This window comes from Bombina bombina, chromosome 2, assembly GCF_027579735.1.
Source record: "Bombina bombina isolate aBomBom1 chromosome 2, aBomBom1.pri, whole genome shotgun sequence".
In the NCBI taxonomy this organism is placed as follows: Eukaryota; Metazoa; Chordata; class Amphibia; order Anura; family Bombinatoridae; genus Bombina; species Bombina bombina.
Genome location: NC_069500.1, coordinates 812,662,145 through 812,679,881, shown reverse-complemented (window position 1 = coordinate 812,679,881; position 17,737 = coordinate 812,662,145). Strand labels below are relative to the sequence as shown.

The following is a 17,737-nucleotide window of genomic DNA, read 5'->3' as shown; positions in this document are numbered from 1 at the left end:
CTGATCTTTGTGGCTAAATATCAACACTACTGAAACTACAGCTTTCTTAAGTCTATACTGCATAATGGGAAGTATAGTTCCCGGTGGGCCAACATTAATAGAATAGTTCATCTTGGTGCACAGCTAACTTAGACTTCACTGATAATCATCAGTTACCCAGCTTCCAACACAGTACCGTGCCAACAGTTGCGGCTGCACATCACCCCTCTCAGCCATCTTTTCCCCTCCTAATATTTGGTGCAGGGTATTTTGTGTTTTTCCCCCACATTTTGAGATAGTAATTGCACTCACCTTTTGATTATTTTTTTTAACAGAGTCCACCAAAGGCAGAGGCAGGATCTGACAGCAACAAAGAGAATGCAGGTGTAGAATCTGGATCTGAGGGCTCGTCATTGGAAAACACTCCAGAGAAACGTAAGTAGTTGTCTGTTAGGGGTACTTTTATGTGCTGGATACACCTTATCACCGATGAGTATTCTAACCTTAGCTGGAGCAGAACATTTCACCATACAAGGCCTTGAAAAGCAAAATCAGACACGTACACAGAATTATTTCTGTCTGCTTTGTTAATTGACCGCCCACGATGCGGTTATATAGTATACATCACACACATTGTAAATTGACACAGAGAGGCTTCATACATGCCTCCTTTCCTTCTTAAAATGATGAGTTTACGGCATCATCCCTTACTGTTGGAAAATACTGAACCTGGCCACCAGGAGGAGGTAAAGACACCCCAGCCAAAGGCTTAAATACTCCCCCTACTTCCCTCATATCCCAGTCATTCTTTGCCTTTCGTGTCAGGAGGTTGGCAGAGAAGGGTCAGAAGATTCAGGATAGTTCCTTATGAAGGGTATCTACCCTTCGAAATGAGACTGGAATTTTAAGTTCTTGTCAGCCTCTCCGTGAGAGCATTGACGAATGTTAGTCTGGAGATGCAGGGAGAGTCTTTTTGCGAACCCATCCAGACTCGTATTAACAGCTCCTAAGCAATCAGTGTTGACGAGTTTCACTGCCTGCTTCCATCACTCAAGTCCATGTAAGGAGCGGTACTACAAGACTTTCAAACCTGAGAGACTGTGTTTCTGTTCCACTGCATAGATTCCGTAAGATTGTTTCTTTCATGTAATTAGCAAGAGTCCATGAGCTAGTGACGTATGGGATATACATTCCTACCAGGAGGGGCAAAGTTTCCCAAACCTTAAAATGCCTATAAATACACCCCTCACCACACCCACAATTCAGTTTTACAAACTTTGCCTCCCATGGAGGTGGTGAAGTAAGTTTGTGCTAGATTCTACGTTGATATGCGCTTCGCAGAGTGCAGTGAATGTCAGAGGGATGGGAAGAGAGTATTGCCTATTTGAATACAATGGTCTCCTTCTACGGGATCTATTTCATAGGTTCTCTGTTATCGGTCGTAGAGATTCATCTCTTACCTCCCTTTTCAGATCGACGATATACTCTTATATACCATTACCTCTACTGATTCTCATTTCAGTACTGGTTTGGCTGTCTACTATATGTAGATGAGTGTCTTAGGGTAAGTAAGTCTTATTTTATTATGACACTCTAAGCTATGGTTGGGCACTTTATATGTAAAGTTCTAAATATATGTCTTTAAACTTATATTTGCCATGATTCAGGATAATCAGTATTCCTTCATTCAGACTGTCAGTTTCATTATTTTGGGATAATGCATATAAATATATATTTTTTTCTTACCTTGAAAAATTTTCAATTGACTATTTTTCCCTGCGGGCTGTTAGGCTCGCGGGGGCAGAAAATGCTTCATTTTATAGTGTCATTTTTGGCGCAAACTTTTTTGGCGCAAAATTTTGTCATTTCAGGCGCCGTAGTTGACGCCTGAAGTTGTATTCAGACGATTTTTTTGCGCCAAAAAATGTGGGCGTCGGTTTCGGCGTCAGAGGATGTGTTGTCATACTTGGCGCCAAAAAATATGAGCATTGTAATTAGCGCCAAAAATGTGGGCGTATTTTTTGTTCCACTTTTTTCTCACATTAAGTCTCTTTTTTTCATTGCTTCTGGTTCTAGAAGCTTGTTATTTTGCATTTTTTTCCCATTCCTAAAACTGTCATTTAAGGAATTTGATAATTTTGCTTTATATGTTGTTTTTTTCTATTACATATTGCAAGATTTCTCGTATACTGTTCCTGTTTCAAAACATACTGAGGGATTCCTGTTGTCTGAGTTCAGTCCTACCAAAGCTAAGTTCATTTATTTTAAATGTTATGAATGTTTATCTTTAGCTATGGTTTGTTATAAGTTATCATGATAAACTTTTACATGCAGAATCCATTAGTATTTATGCTTTATGTATTGCTATTCTTTTTACATCTTATATACAAGATATGCTTAGAAAATTTATAAGAATATTTTTCTGATTCTATTTTAAAGGCTTTGTCTGACATCGCGCCTTCTAATAAAAAAATTTAGGTCTTTTTCAAACTTCTTTTTTAATTGTTGAAGTTTCAAATGACCAACAACATACTGATTTATCCTTCTCTGGTGATGTTTTTTTCATTCAGAATTTTCTTCATCAGATATTGACACTAACAAATCTACTTTTTTATTTTTTATTAGAGTACATTTGTTCTTTGTTGAAAAGGTGTTGATTATTTTGGATATTGAGGTAACTAGTACGACTAGCTAACATTTTATTTCTGCTTATTTTTTTCTGTGTTTTCAGAGGGTTTTTTCCAGTTCCTCATACTAGGGAATGGAATAGGCTGAGAATTTTCTTTTATTCCTTCTTCAAAGGTTTTAAATTATATTCTTTGCCGGCAGTTAAATTCAATTTTGAGGGTTCTCCAATTTAATGGAGCTATCTCTACTCCTGCTAAATATGCTATTGTTTCTATAGCAAAATAGTATTTATTTTCCTTTTAGATGGTTGTATCTTATTTAAGGAAAATGAATTATTTTCAGGTACTTTTCTTGGACCTGTGATTTATTTGGATGATGTTGCAATTGCTTCATTTTTCTGTTTACTTTAAGATCAAATATCAGATTATGATTTATTTAGCATTGTTAAGGGACAAAATCTACTGCTCATTTGAGGTTCAGACTAGGTGCTGTTGCATTTGTCTTGTTGTCTTGCATTTGTTGATTATGCAAGTCCAGAGTGTTGACTGGTCCTTTAACTGGATTAACATGCTAATAATTTCATTTGTGTCTTCATTTTATTGAATATTTTCGCAAATGAGGTTTAATTTATGTCTTTAGCTGTTTTAGCTAGAAGAATTTTGTGATTTCTAAAAAAAATCCATATTTCTTTTTTTCCAAGATAATCAATTATTTGGTTCATAATTGGATTCAATTCTTAACTGTTACTCTGGGCTTCAAGATTGAGTTCTAAGACTAAAACTTTAAGCTTATATTAGTTTGGTTGTTCTTACTAAGGAACGAAATCCTAAATTCTTATCCAAGTAACATGTTTTTAATTGGAAGTTTTTTAGTTCAAAATCAGCTCCCTAAATTTGCGTGTATGTGCCGTATTCCAGCTTGGCTGGTAAGGGGCAGGTTAAGATTTTTTTGAAATTTGTTTGGTTCTATTCGGTCCAAATTTCTTAGATTTTGGGTACAGAATAAAATTCAGAGTAAAACCGTCTGTGAGAAGTCTTTTTTTCTCTATTATATTCCAGCTATTCCAGTAAGGCTAACACTTTCCTTAAGTGTGTTTCAGTCCTATATATTTTGGGTAATGTTGAAGCGCGGCTGATCACCCGTTGGGGCTCAAGCGCTGCTCAGACCTGGAATCTTCTGGGGTATTTATTCCAGTTTCATTTTTAGGAACTGGGTTTTGGGGTTTTATTCAAAACTATTCATTGTTCCAAAGATAGAAAATCTTTTTTATATAAATATACCATCTTTTAGATTGGTATTCATATGGTCTATTCTGCCTTTTTTGGGGGTCAGTGATAGCATTATTTGTTTTCATTAGATACAATAGATGCATATCTTCATTTTCTGTTTTCATTCAGATTATTTTTATTTTCTGCGGAATCTCATATGATTCAACCTTGTTTTTTCAAGACATGGTTAGAGGATCTTTTTATCAAAATCTCTTGATTCCTCACACAAGGGTCACCTTTTTTAGGTTTCCAGATAGTTTGTGTCACTGTCTTTGTCTCTAACAGACAAGTGACAATTTTATTGGGTTCCGTCTGTCGGTACCTTCAGTCTCTATTATTTCCTTCAGTTGCTATATATGCATGGAAGTTTTAGGTCTTATGGCTGCAGCATTGGATTCAATTCCCTTTGCTCATTTTTCATAGAAAACCTTTCCAGTTTTTTTATGGTGAATAATGGTGCAGGGATTCTAGGTTTTCACTCTTTAAATCTTCGAATCCTAATGTTTATCTATCTTTGATTCAGTGATTAAGATCACCATCATTTAGTTCTACAGGTCTCTTTGATTCTTTTAACCTGGACCATGATCTCTACAGATGCGAGCCTTTTAGGTTGGGAGGCTGTCTGAGGATCTCTGTCAGCACAAGGGGTTTGGAAATCTCAGGAGGCGAGATTACCATTTGATATTTTGGAACTCCGTGCATTCTCAGAGTTCTTCAGTTGGTTTCTTTTTGAAGAAGAGACGTTTTTTGTTTTTTTCAGACAGTGTCACAACTGTGGTGTATGTCAATCATCAGGGTGGGACTATCAGTCCTTAGGCTGTGATAGAAGTATCTCGGATATTTGCTTGGGCTAAATCCAGCTCCTATCTAAATTCTGTGTTTTTTTCCCAGGTATAGACATTTGGGAAGCGGATTATCTCTGATAATCAAGCTTTACATCCGGGAGAATGGTCTCTTTACCCAGATATGTTTTTCAATTTTTCAGATATGAGGGCTTCCAGAAATAGATCTGTTGGCATCTCATCTAAACAAGGAACTTCCCAGGGGCCTATTCAGGTCCGGGGATCCTCAGGCGGAAGTAGCGTATGCATTGACACTTCCTTGGAATTAACATTCTGCCTATATCTTTCCGCCTCTAGTTCTTCTTCCAAAAGTGATTTCTAAAATTCTAATGGAGCGTTCGTTTGTACTGCTGGTGGCTCCAGCATGGCCTCACAAGTTTTGGTATGCGGATCTCATTCGGATAGCCAGTTGCCAACCTTGGACACTTCCGTTAAGACCAGACCTTCTATCTCAAGGCCCATTTTTCCATCAGGATCTCAAATCATTAAATTTGAAGGTATGGAAATTGAACACTTGATTCTTAGTCATAGAGGTTTCTCTGACTCAGTGATTAATGCTATGTTACAGGCTCGTAAATCTGTCTCTAGAAAGATTTATTATCGAGTTTGGGAGACTTACATTTCTTGGTGTTCTCATAAATTCTCTTGGCATTCTTTTAGAATTCCTAGAATTTTACAATTTCCTCAGGATGGTTTGGATAAGGGTTTGTCTGCAAGTTCTTTGAAAGGACAAATCTCTATTCTTTCTGTTCTTTTTCACAGAAAGATTGCTAATCATCCTGATATTCATTGTTTTGCACAGGCTTTGGTTCGTATCAAGCCTGTCATTAAGTCAATCTCTCCTCCTTAGAGTCTCAATTTGGTACTGAGGGCTTTACAGGCTCCTCCGTTTGAACCTATGCATTCTCTGGACATTAAATTACTTTCTTGGAAAGTATTGTTCCTTTTTGGCTATCTCTTCTGCTAGAAGAGTTTCTGAGTTATCTGCTCTTTCTTGTGGATCTCCTTTTCTAATTTTTTATCAGGATAAGGCAGTGTTACTTCCTGATATTCATTATTTTGTTCAGGCTTTGGTTCATATCAAACCTGTCATTAAGCCAATTTCTCCTCCTTGGAGTCTTAATTTGGTTCTGAAGGCTTTACAGGCTCTTCTATTTGAGCATATGCTTTCTCTGGACATTATTTACTTTCATGGAAATTATTGTTCTTTTTAGACATCTCTTCAGCTAGAACAGTTTTTGAATTATCTGTTCTTTCTTGTGAGTCTCCTTTTTCTGATTTTTTTCATCAGGATAAGGTGGTTTTTGCTGTCCTCATTTCAATTCTTACCTAAAGTTGTGAATTCTAACAACCTTAGGGAGGAATTATTGTCTTTTCCTAAGACTTCTTTGGTCAGATTCTTACATTCTTTGGATATGGTAAGAGTTTTGAAATCCTATGTTGAAGCTATTCCGATTTCAGACAGACTTCTAGTCTATTTGTTATCTTTTCTGGTTTTAGGAAGGTCAAAAGGCTTCTGCCATTTCTTTGGCATCTTGGTTAAACTTTTAATTCATCATGCTTATTTGGAGTCGGGTTGATTCCCGCCTCAGAGGATTACGGCTCATTCTACTAGGTAAGTGTCTACTTCCTAGGCTTTTTAAGAATGAAGCTTCTGTTGATCAGATTTGCAAAGCAATGACTTGGTCTTCTTTGCATACTTTTACTAAATTCTACCATTTTGATGTTTTTCTCTTCTTCAGAAGCAGTTTTGGTAGAATGGTACTTCAGGCAGCTGTTTCAGTTTGATTCTTATGCTTATAATTTCAGTTTTTTTCATTATAAAAATTGAAACTTTTGCTTTGGGTAGTGGATTAATTTTTCAGCGGAATTGGCTGTCTTTATTTTATCCCTCCCGCTCTAGTGACTCTTGCGTGGAAGTTCCACATCTTGGGTATCTGCTATCCCATACGTCACTAGCTCATGGACTCTTGCTAATTACATGAAAGAAAACATAATTTATGTAAGAACTTACCTGATAAATTCATTTCTTTCATATTAGCAAGAGTCCATGAGGCCCACCCTTTTTGTGGTGGTTATGATTTTTTTGTATAAAGCACAATTATTCCAATTCCTTATTTTTGATGCTTTCGCTCCTTTCTTATCACCCCACTTCTTGGCTATTCGTTAAACTGAATTGTGGGTGTGGTGAGGGGTGTATTTATAGGCATTTTAAGGTTTGGGAAACTTTGCCCATCCTGGTAGGAATGTATATCCCATACGTCACTAGCTCATGGACTCTTACTAATATGAAAGAAATGAATTTATCAGGTAAGTTCTTACATAAATTATGTTTTTTTTTGTTTTTTTTTTGTTTTTTTTAAGGTACAGACCATTGTTTCTGCAGTTGAGTTTAATCTTAGTTTTCTATATTCTGGGTTTAATATTTAGTTTCTATTGGGAACCAATTTCCTCATTATGGACCTTGATAGTAATCTAGCATTATCTTTTGACAAATGTTTGTACTGCTTGGAGGCTCAAATCATTCCTCCTGTGCAATTTTGCTCCACATGTTTAAAGATGTTATTGTCCAAGAATGAAGATACCCTCCCAGAGCCATCTGTCTCTCAGGATAATGTTGTCTGTACTATGCCTCGGCTTTCTCCTCAAACGTTCCAAGCTTTAACAGATTCACATGCAGTGCCCTGCGGTTCCTCTCAACCAGTTCCTGGGGGTGTTTATTTACCAGGAGATATTGCTGTGCAAATAACTTCTGCGGTTTCTGCAGCCTTATCAGCCCTACCTATTGCTGGTAAGAGAGAGAGGAAATCTAAGAACATATCTAATACCAAGAGTTCTGATTCCGGTAGTCAGCCTCTCTCACTTATCTGAGGATCATTCCTCAGTGGCTTCTGAGGGAGAGTTCTCAGGTTATGAAACTGCTGTTGCTAGTACAGCAGGTTCAGAGGAGGTTAATTTTAGATTTAAGTTTGATTCCCTTTTTACCGTCCCCTGTTTTTAAAAAGATGTTTCCTGTTGCTGACTCTGTGCGTGATTTGTGGCGCACCGTGCCTAAGGTAGAGGGCACTATATCCACTCTAGCCAAAATCATTCCCCTTGAGGATATTTCCTCTTTCAAGCACCCTATGGATGAGAAACTGGAAGCTTACTTAAGAAAGATGTTTCTTCATCAGGGGTTACAATGGTAACCATTTGCCAGTATTGCGACTGTTGCTGGTGCAACTCCTTGTCCGACCTTATTTCGGAGGAGACTACCATAGAGGAGATCCAAGATAGGATCAAGGCTCTAAAGCTGGCTAATTCTTTTATCCGTTATGTCAGCATGCAAGTCGTTAAGCTGGGAGTCAAAATGTCTAGCTTTGCTATTCTAGTTTGCAGAGCTCTGTGGTTGAAATCTTGGTCTGCGGATGTAAAATCCAAGTCCAAACTTCTGTCTTTTCCTTTTAAAGGCAAGACTTTATTTGGTCCTGGTCTGGCCGAGATCATTTCCGAAGTTACTGGTGGAAAGGGAGCTTTTCCTACCTCAGGACAAGAAAGGTAGACCTAAGGGTCGCCAGAATTCAAGTTTTCGTTCCTTTCGCAATTTCAAGGGACAAAAGCCTTCCTTCTCCTCTTCCAAGACGGAGCAACCCAGGACTTCATGGAGGTCTAGTCAACCTTGGAATAAAGGGAAGCAATCCAAGAAACCTTCCTCTTAAGCTAAGTCAGCATGAAGGGGCCGTCACCAATCCAGTCTTGGATCAAGTAGTGGGCAGACTGTCCTTTTAACAGGTTTGTTTTTGCGATGTCCCAGATCCTTGGCCAGTGGAAATAGTCTCCCAGGGATACAGGATAGGGTTCAAGTCTTGTGCCCCCCAGGGGCAGATTTCTTCTGTCAAGGTTATCTGTAAACCAGGTGAAGAGAGCGGTCTTCTTAAACTGCGTAAAGGAGCTATCTTCTCTTGGAGTGATTGTCCCAGTTCCTTTGACGGAACAGGGTCAAGGATTTTATTCAAGATGGAACTTGTCAACCCATATTGGACCTCAAGTGTCTGAACAAATTTCTCAAGGTCTCATCCTTCAAAATGGAAACTATACATTCCATTCTACCCTTGGTTCAGGAGGGTCAGTTTATGACTACCATTGACCTGAAGGACGCGTATCTTTACGTTCCTATTCGCAGGGAACATCACCAATTCTTGCGGTTTGCATTTCTAGACAAACACTTCCAATTTTTGCCCTTCCCTTTGGCCTTCCCACAGCTCCTCTGATCTTTACAAAGGTTCTAGGGGCCCTTTTGGCGGTGGTCAGATCTCAGGGGCGGTGGCGCCATACCTGGACGATACCTTGGTTCAAGCACCATCTTTTCATTTAGAAAAATCCCATACAGACTCGCTGTTGTCTATTCTACGTTCCCACGGGTGGAAACTAAATCTGGAGATGTTTCCTGGTGCCAGACTCCAGGGTATGCTTTTTGGGAATGGTCATAGATTTTCTCTGTGCATGAAGATTTTTCTGACAGACGTCAGAAAAGCCAAACTTCTTGCTTCTTGCCTTTCACTTCAGTCCTCTGTGTCAATCATTGCTCAGTGTATGGAGGTAATTGGTCTAATGGTTGCTTCCATGGACATTATTCCTTTTGCTCGTTTCCATCTGAGACCTCTACAGTTATGCATGCTCAGACAATGGAACGGAGACCACTCGGGCCTCTATCAGAGGATATTTCTGGACTCCATGATGAGAGACTCTCTATCCTGGTGGGTCTCCCAGGACCATCTGTATCAGGGCACATGCTTGCTGAGACCCTCTTGGGAGATTGTGACTACAGATGCCAGCCTGTCGGGCTGGGGAACAGTTTGGGGTTCTTTAAAGGCTCAGGGTCTGTGGTCTCGAGAGGAGTCTTCTCTTCCAGTAAATATCCTAGAGTTGAGAGCAATCTTCAATGCTCTTTCTTGGCCTCAACTGTGTTTAGTCCGGTTTATCGGGTTCCAGTCAGACAACATCACCTCGGTGGCGTATATAAACCACTAGGGAGGAACTCGAAGTTCCTTAGCTATGAAGGAGGTGACTCACATTCTCCAGTGGGCGGAGTCTCACGATTGTCACCTCTCTGCCATCCACATCCCAGGGGTGGACAACTTGGAAGCGGATTACCTGAGCAGGCAGACTTTTCATCCCAGGGAGTGGGCCCTTCACCCGGAGGTATTAACAATAATAAACCACAGGGGGTTCCGGAGTTGGATCTGATGGCGTTGCGTCTAAATACCAAGCTTCCAAGGTACGGATCAAGAGATCTGCAAGCAGCACCGATCGGCGCTCTGGCGGTTCCTTCAGTCTCCTATACCTGTTTCCTCCGTTTGCCCTTCTTCCTCTGGTAATTGCTCGTATCAAACAGGAGGGCGTTGGTGATTCTAATAACTCCTGTCTGGCCTCACAGGATCTTGTTCGCGGATCTGGGGAAAATGTCATCTCTTCCACATTGGAAATCGCCTTTGAGAAAGGACCTTCAACTTCAGGGTCCCTTCCTCCACCCAAATTTAGATTCTCTGAAGCTGACTGCTTAAATATTGAACGCTTAGTCTTGTCTAGGCGTGGTTTTTCTGACAAGGTCATTGATACCATGCTTCAGGCTCGTAAACTGGTTACTCGCAAAATTTACTATAAGTTATGGCATTAATACCTTTTATTAGTGCAAATCCAAGGGTTTTTTCTTGGAGTCAGGTGAGGGTTCCCTGCATTTTGTCTTTTCTTCAGGATGGCCTGGAGAAAGGTTTGTCAGTCAGATCTCTGCACCGTCTATTCTTTTGCATAAACGTCCGGCAGATCTGCCAGATGTTCAACCTTTTGTTCAGGCCTTGGTTTGAATCAGGCCTGTGTTTAAACCTGTTGCTCTTCCTTGGATTCTTAAGCTTGTTCTTAAAGTTTTGCAGCAGGCTCCGTTTGAGCCAATGCATTGGGTTGATATTAAGTTGTTATCTTGGAAAGTTTTGTTTCGCCTTGCTATTTCTTCTGCTCACAGAGTTTCTGAGCTTTCAGCTCTGCAGTGTGATTCCCCTTACCTTATTTTTCATGCGGATAAGCAGGTCCTTCGTACTAAGTTGGGATTTCTTCCCAAGGTAGTATTGGATCGCAACATCAATCAGGAAATTGTTGTTCCTTCTTTTTGTCCTAATCCTTCTTCTCTGAAGGAACACCTGTTGCATAATCTGGATGTTGTGCATGCTCTAAAATTTTATCTACAAGCAACTAAAGATTTTCAGAAGTCTACTGCCCTGTTGTTTTCTCTGATAAGCGTAAGGGTTAGACCACTTCTTCTACTCTTTCTCTCTGGTTGAGAAGTGTTATCCGGTTGGCTTATTCGACAGCTGGACAACAGTCTCCTGAGAGAATTAAGACTCATTCCACTAAACAAATATGCAAGGCGGCCACTTGGTCCTCGTTGCATACCTTTTCCAAATTCTACAAATTTGATACTTTTTGCCTCGGCTGAGGCTTCTTTTGGGAGGAAAGTTCTTCAAGTGGGTGGGTGGTGCCTTCTGTTTAGGCCGCCTTGTTCTCCCGCACTTCCATTCTGTGTCCTCTAACTTGTGTATTGGTTCCCACTAGTAATAAGAATGGATTTGTGGACTCTCCATGCCATTGGAAAGATAACAAATGTATGCTTACCTGATAAATTCTTTTCTTTCCTGGCATGGAGAGTCCACGACCGGCCCTTAATTTGATTTAAGATGGCTTTTTTGTATAAACCTCTGGTACCTCTATACCCTTGTCATCTTCTCTTTCCATATTCCTTCGGCTGAATGGGAAGTAGGAGTGATACTTAACAGCTCTGCTGGGGTGTTCTTTGCCCCTTCCTGGGGGCCAGGAGTTGAATTCCCACTAGTAATTAGAATGAATTTGTGGACTCCATGCCAGGAAAGAAAATTAATTTATCAGGTAAGCATAAATGTGTTTTTTCATTTTATTACTTTCTTTACACTGCTCTAACAGGAACGTTTTCCTAGTAAGGGGCATACCTGTGTTACCCATTAATACAGGAGAGTTTCTGTCAGGGAATTATAGACTCCATGTATAGCAGGATACTATCCCTGTATCAGAGAGATCACTTCCCTTTGCTCAGGATAGTTTCTTGATGGGATCATGGCGAGGTGCTTGTGAACTATCTCTTTATTTGTTGAATGACTAAGGGGCCACAGATTTAGGCAGTATAACAAACTGCAAGGAGCTCATCGGGGTTGTCTGCCTTGGTATAAGGGTGAATTATGTCTGTACCCTCCTAGCAAGCAGTTACTTTCTAAGCGGTTCGCTTAAATCTGTCACAGTTCTGTGGAGAATTTGTAGTTTCCACCGCTGTGCGAGATTACAACACAGCGGCCAGCGGATACTGTGACAGAAATCTGGATCACTAGGAAGTGGTGAGTACTTAGGGTTTAGTGAGCTAGTGGGGGCCCTTTCAATATCGGTATTTACTAACGGGAGTTACTAATTAAATTCTGTTTATTATTCTCATTGCTGGTTTGGGACTTCTAGGAAGGGCTTGAGAGTTCACAGGGGTAAGGATGGAGCTGGGTGTGGGATGAAGAAGTTTCTGATATTCTCGCTGATAAGAATAAGTGTCTTTTATGCAAGATTAACACTGTATGCCCTCCAGTTCAGCACTGCAATCCCTGTTTGCTATCTGTTTTCCACTCTTATTCTGCTCAGACCTCTGTGGCGGCAATTGTCCCAGCTCCTTAACCTATGGTGCAAGGTCCCAGTTGTCTAGAGGTGGGTATAAGTCACTCTGATACTTCTCCTCTGCCAACGCCAAATACAGAAGGTGTTTGCACTGAGGCAACAGGTTTAAAGTACCGTGTGCACTGCCTCCAGATTTTACTTTGCAGCTCCAAACTGTAGTATCGGCAGGTCTTTGGGCCTTACCACCTGTAGGTAAGCGCAAAAGAAAGAGCAAACGCTGCTCTTCGGAATCTAAGGCCAGCGACTCTGCTGGTGGGGTCCCTGTCTGACTGTTTCATCTATCAGATGATGAAGATTCCTCCTCTAGCATGGATGGGGAATTGTCTGTGTCTGATTCTCCTGTTGAATCTGACGAGGAGGAGGAGCATGTTGTCTTTAGATTTAAAATGGCACATATAAGGTATTTACTTGGAGAGGTTCTAAAGACTCTAGGTGTACCAGAGCCTACGATGTCTGAGGACAAACCCGTACATAAACTAGATATCATCATCAGACCTAAGCAGAATGCTTCAGATGTTTTCCCTGTCACTCTATTGCTATCTGATATAATCTCGTAGTGGGAAAAGCCAGAAGTCCCCTTTTCCCTTTCTCCCTTCTTTCACAATGTTATTCCCAGTTACAGGGGCTCTCTTGTGCCTAAGGTGGACAGGGCTATCTCTACCATAGCCAAAAGAACCTCTATCCCCCCAGAGCAGGGGGCAGTAACCTTGGCTCTTCAGATGTTTTGGAACTACATTTCCCATTTTGCCAAGACATTATTTAGGCTGTTTGAGCATCATGGGAAATGTAGTTCCAAAACATCAGGAGAGCCAAGTTTGCTGACCCCTGCCCCAGGGGATAGTACATCCTTCAAGGATCCCATGGATAGAAGATTGGAAGGTTATTTGAGGACTCCTTTTTCAGCCTGCAGTCAGCATTGCGGCGGTAGCAGGCGCAGCTGCCTTTTGGTGTGATATCTTGTCAGAATTATTTTCCATAGAATCCCTGTTGGAGGAGATTCAGGGTCGTATCCAGACCCTTAAGACTGCAAACTCTTTTTTATTTGTGATGCGATCGTTCAGATTGTGCATATCAATTCAAAGAATGTTAGCTTCGCTGTGCTGGCTAGTAAAGCTCTTTGATTGAAATCCTGGTCAGCAGATATGGTTTCCAAGTCTCAATGATTATTTTTGGCATTTCTTTCTTTAGTCCCGAGTGCCAAAAAAGTCAGAAGACGGCTTTTCTACAATGCGTTTCAGACCTCCAATCAATGGAAGTCATCGCAGTTCCCCCAGAAGAAGTGGGCGAAGGATTTTATTAAAACCTCTTTGTTGTGCCAAAAAAGGAGGCATTTCGTCCTATCCTGGACTTAAAGTCTCTCAACAAGTTTTTGAAGGTTCCTTTCTTCAAGATGGAAACTATGAGATCTGGTTCTTTAGGGACAATTTATGACCACTGTGGATTTAAGACACGTATCTTCATATTCCAATTCACCAGGACAATTTTCGATACCTTTTTAGATTTGCCTTCCTGGACAAACCTTTCCAGTTTACGGCTCTTCCCTTTTAGTATTGCTACAGCTCCTAGGGTTTTTACAAAGGTTCTGGTGTCCATTTTAGCAGTGGTCAGGCTGCTGGGCATCTCTGTAGCTCCTTACTTTGTCGATATCTTGGTTCAAGCTCCATCTTTTCAGTTAGCAGCCTCTCACACAGCAGAGTTACTCTGGTGTCTTCAGACTCATGGTTGGAAAATAAATCTTCAGAAGCGAGTGAGTTTCCTAGGAGTGATCATAGACTCCATGGTTATGAAGATATTTCTCACAGAACAACGCAAGGTCAAGCTATAGTGAGCTTTTTGATGTCTTTGGTCTACCCCCCTGTCCTTCAGTGGCTCAGTGTATGGAGGTAGTGGGACTCATGATGCAATTCTGTTTGCTCGCTTTCACTTACGTTTGCTACAATTGTGCAAGCTTAGTCAGTGGAACGGAGATCTCTCAGATCTTACTCAGGTCATCCGAATAGATCAGACCACCAAGGATTCATTGATTTGGTGGCTATCTCCCGAACCTTTTTAGCAGGAGGTGTGTTTCCTTTGACCCTTCTGGGAACATTTAACTACAGATATAATTTCAGCCGTGGCATATGTCAACCATCAAGGTGGGGACACAGCTCTCTGACAATGAGAGAGATGTCTCGTATTCTTTCTTGGACGGAGAGACACCAGTGTCTCAGATCTCAGCAATTCATATCCCAGGATTTGAGAATTGGGAAGCGGATTACCTAAATTTCCAGACCCTTCACAGAGGGTAATGGTCCCTCAATCAGGAGGTGTAAAACAGTGGGAGTCGCTGGAGATAGATCTCATGGCTTCAACTTCAAGCTCCCGAGATACTGGTTTTGGGGTGAGGGGCCCTCAGTCGGAGGTCATGGATGTCTTGGCGGTACCATGGCATTACCGTCTGGTCTATCTTTTTTTCCTCCAATAGTTCTTCCCCCAGTAGTGGTGAGAATCAAACAGGAGAGCGTTCTACCCATCAAGGTTTCTAATTTACTCCTATTATCAAATTTTCTTCATTCTCTTGGAATCTTTATTTGAAATGCTAGAATGTAAGTTTAGATGCCGGACCATTTTTGGTGAAGAACCTAGGTTGTTCTTGCATATTGGTGGATACATTCACCCACCAATAAACAAGTGCTGTCCAGTGTCTGAAACAAAAAATAGCTGATGCCTTCTTTTTCAATTAAAGATAGCAAGAGAATGAAGTAGAATTGATAATAGGAGTTAATTAGAAAGTTGCTTAAAATTGCATGCTCTATCTTAATCACGAAAGAGAAATAATTTGGGTTCAGTGTCCCTTTAAGGTTAGTCAGCATGCACCATTTGAGCCTATGCATTCTTTTGATATCAAGTTACTTTCTTGGAAAGTTTTTTTTTTTTTTTTTGCCGGTTTCCTCAGCCTGTAGAGTTTGATTTATCAGCTCTTTTGTGTGATCCCTCTTACCTGGTATTTCATCAAGAGAAGTCTTCTAGTTTGTGTTGTTTTCTGGCAAGTGCAAATGTCAGAAAGCTTCTGCTGTTCCTTTATCCTCTTGGTTGAGGAGTGCTTTCCATATTGCTTATTTAAAGACAGGTCATCAGCCTCCTCTACATATAACTATCCACTTGTTCAGTGTCCACATCCTGGGCTTTTAAGAATGAGGCTTTGGTTGAACAGATATGCAAAGCTGCTACCTGGTCATCTCTTCATACATTTACTAAATTTTACCAATTCAATGTTTTTTGCTTTGGCGCAGGCATCCTTTGGCAGGAAGGTTCTACAAGCAGTGGTGACTAGTAATTAGGTAGCTGCCTTGCTATTTTTATCCCTAAATTCTTTGTGAATTCCACTGCTTGGGTATAGATTCCCACATGCAAAGTATGGAATTTGTGGACTCTCACTACCAGTAGCAGTTCACAACCCAGGTGTGAGCAACTGGTAAGCGGATTATCTCAGCCATCAATCGGTTCATCCAGGAGAGTGATATCTTCGATCAATTAGTGATCAAATGGGGTCTACTGGACATAGATCTGATGGTCTTTCATTTAGATCACAAACTTCCAATGTATTGTGCAAGATAGAGATCCAAAAGCTCAACTGATAGACACCATGGTATGTCCATGGAATTTTCATCTAGTGTACCTGTTTCCTCAGTTCTTCTTCCTAGAGTAATTGCTTCAATCGAACAGGAGTCAGCTCTTGGCTCAAAAAGGTAATTCACAAGGCTTACTTGGTGGTAGGAAAGTAGCCTCCTAAGCACATCACAGCTCATTCTACTAGATCGGTTTCAACTTCTGGTGCTTTTAAAAGTTATGCATCTTTGGAGCAGATTTGCAATCTTCTCCGCATACCTTTTCAAAATGTTACCTTTTTTTTTATGTTTTTGCTTTTTCTCAAGCAGCTTTCGGCAGGAAAGTCCTTCAGGCCACAGTGTCTAATAAATAGGAATTGCCAGAATATTGTCCCACACATTCTGTGACATGGGCTATCTGCTTGTGTATTATTCCCACATGTTATGGAGCCCTATGGACCATCATTTTTACAAAAGAAAAAAAAAATTGTGCTTACCTGATTCTTTTCTTTCGGAAATATGATGATCCATAGGCCCCGTCCGTTTTTAATTTGTGGGTGATAGTTCTAATTTGCACCTCTATATACCCTTCTTTTGTCTTTTCTACCTATCTGTTTCTTATTCTGTGCTCTGCTATTCATTAAACTGAGGAGAGGTGGGAGGGACTTTAAGCTCTTGTGTGGGTTCTTTGCCTCTTCCTAGTGGTGGGAATTATATCCCACATGTTATGGAGCCCTATGGACCATAGTCATTCCGAAAGAGAAAAATTTCAGGCAAGCATACATTTTTTTTTTTCTTCACGTTCTTTTGCACATTTCCTCCTTCCCTCCTCCCTGCACATTTCCTGCTTCCCTCCTCCCTGCACATTAGCCATTTCCTTGAGTCAGTCGCTCCTATTTTTTTTCTCCAGACTATAACGTGTATCATGAGTGGATAAGGCGCTCTGCACCAGGAGTGAAGGGGAGTTATTTCTAGCAGCATTATCTGATTTGTATTTCTGCTGTATTATTATACATCTGTTTTCCATCTTAATATGAGGAGAAACCATCCCAACTCATATTAACAGCTCTATAGGCAATCAGCGTTGACTAATTTCGCTGCCTGCTTTCTTCACTCAAGTCCATGTCAGAAGCGATGCTACCATCTGTCACACTTGAAGGGCCATGTTCCTGTTCCACGGCGTAGATTCTGGTAAGATTGTTTCGTATTTTATACATGTATGATAGCGTCCCAGTGTGACTCCTTTTATCTGTATAGAATCAAGGGTTAATATCTCCTTAGGGGGGTTATTGAACAGGGGGGAATAATCTTATATGATTATTTGATTTTATGCTGCTTTTATGTGTGAGATGTTATGGGCTTATAGGCTGTTATGAAATATTCAAGTTCACTTTCACTTTGAGAGCCATGCAGCTTACAAGCTTGGCGCACTTTCTCATAGCAGGGACGGTTCTGCATTGTGCACTGTGATTCATTTCCTTTTTTCCTGACCGGGTGTCTGTCAGAGAGGAGTCATAAATCTCTGTACTGTCTGGGTCATAGGAGGTGGTGATTGCCCCAGCCATTAGGGTATAAGGGTGCCGTTTTTTTTAATAAAATAAGATGTTTCATTTCTTTAGTTCTCCAGTTATTGCACTAGTGATGGAGGATTCTGTTACTTTAGCGGGCACTCCCTCTATTCCTAATGAGTAAATCCTGTTTATATGGTGAGGAGGCC

General features: G+C 40.6%; 1 protein-coding gene across 1 annotated transcript in view; it reads left to right on the top strand.

Moving 5' to 3' along the window:
* The window catches only part of RANBP3 (RAN binding protein 3), a 554,440-nt gene that overhangs the window by 484,475 nt on the left and 52,228 nt on the right, over nt 1-17,737 (top strand). Inside the window, exon 12 of the mRNA XM_053703046.1 lies at nt 315-414. Within this exon, the coding sequence (XP_053559021.1) occupies nt 315-414 (100 nt within the window). The remainder of the gene's footprint in view (nt 1-314; nt 415-17,737) is intronic.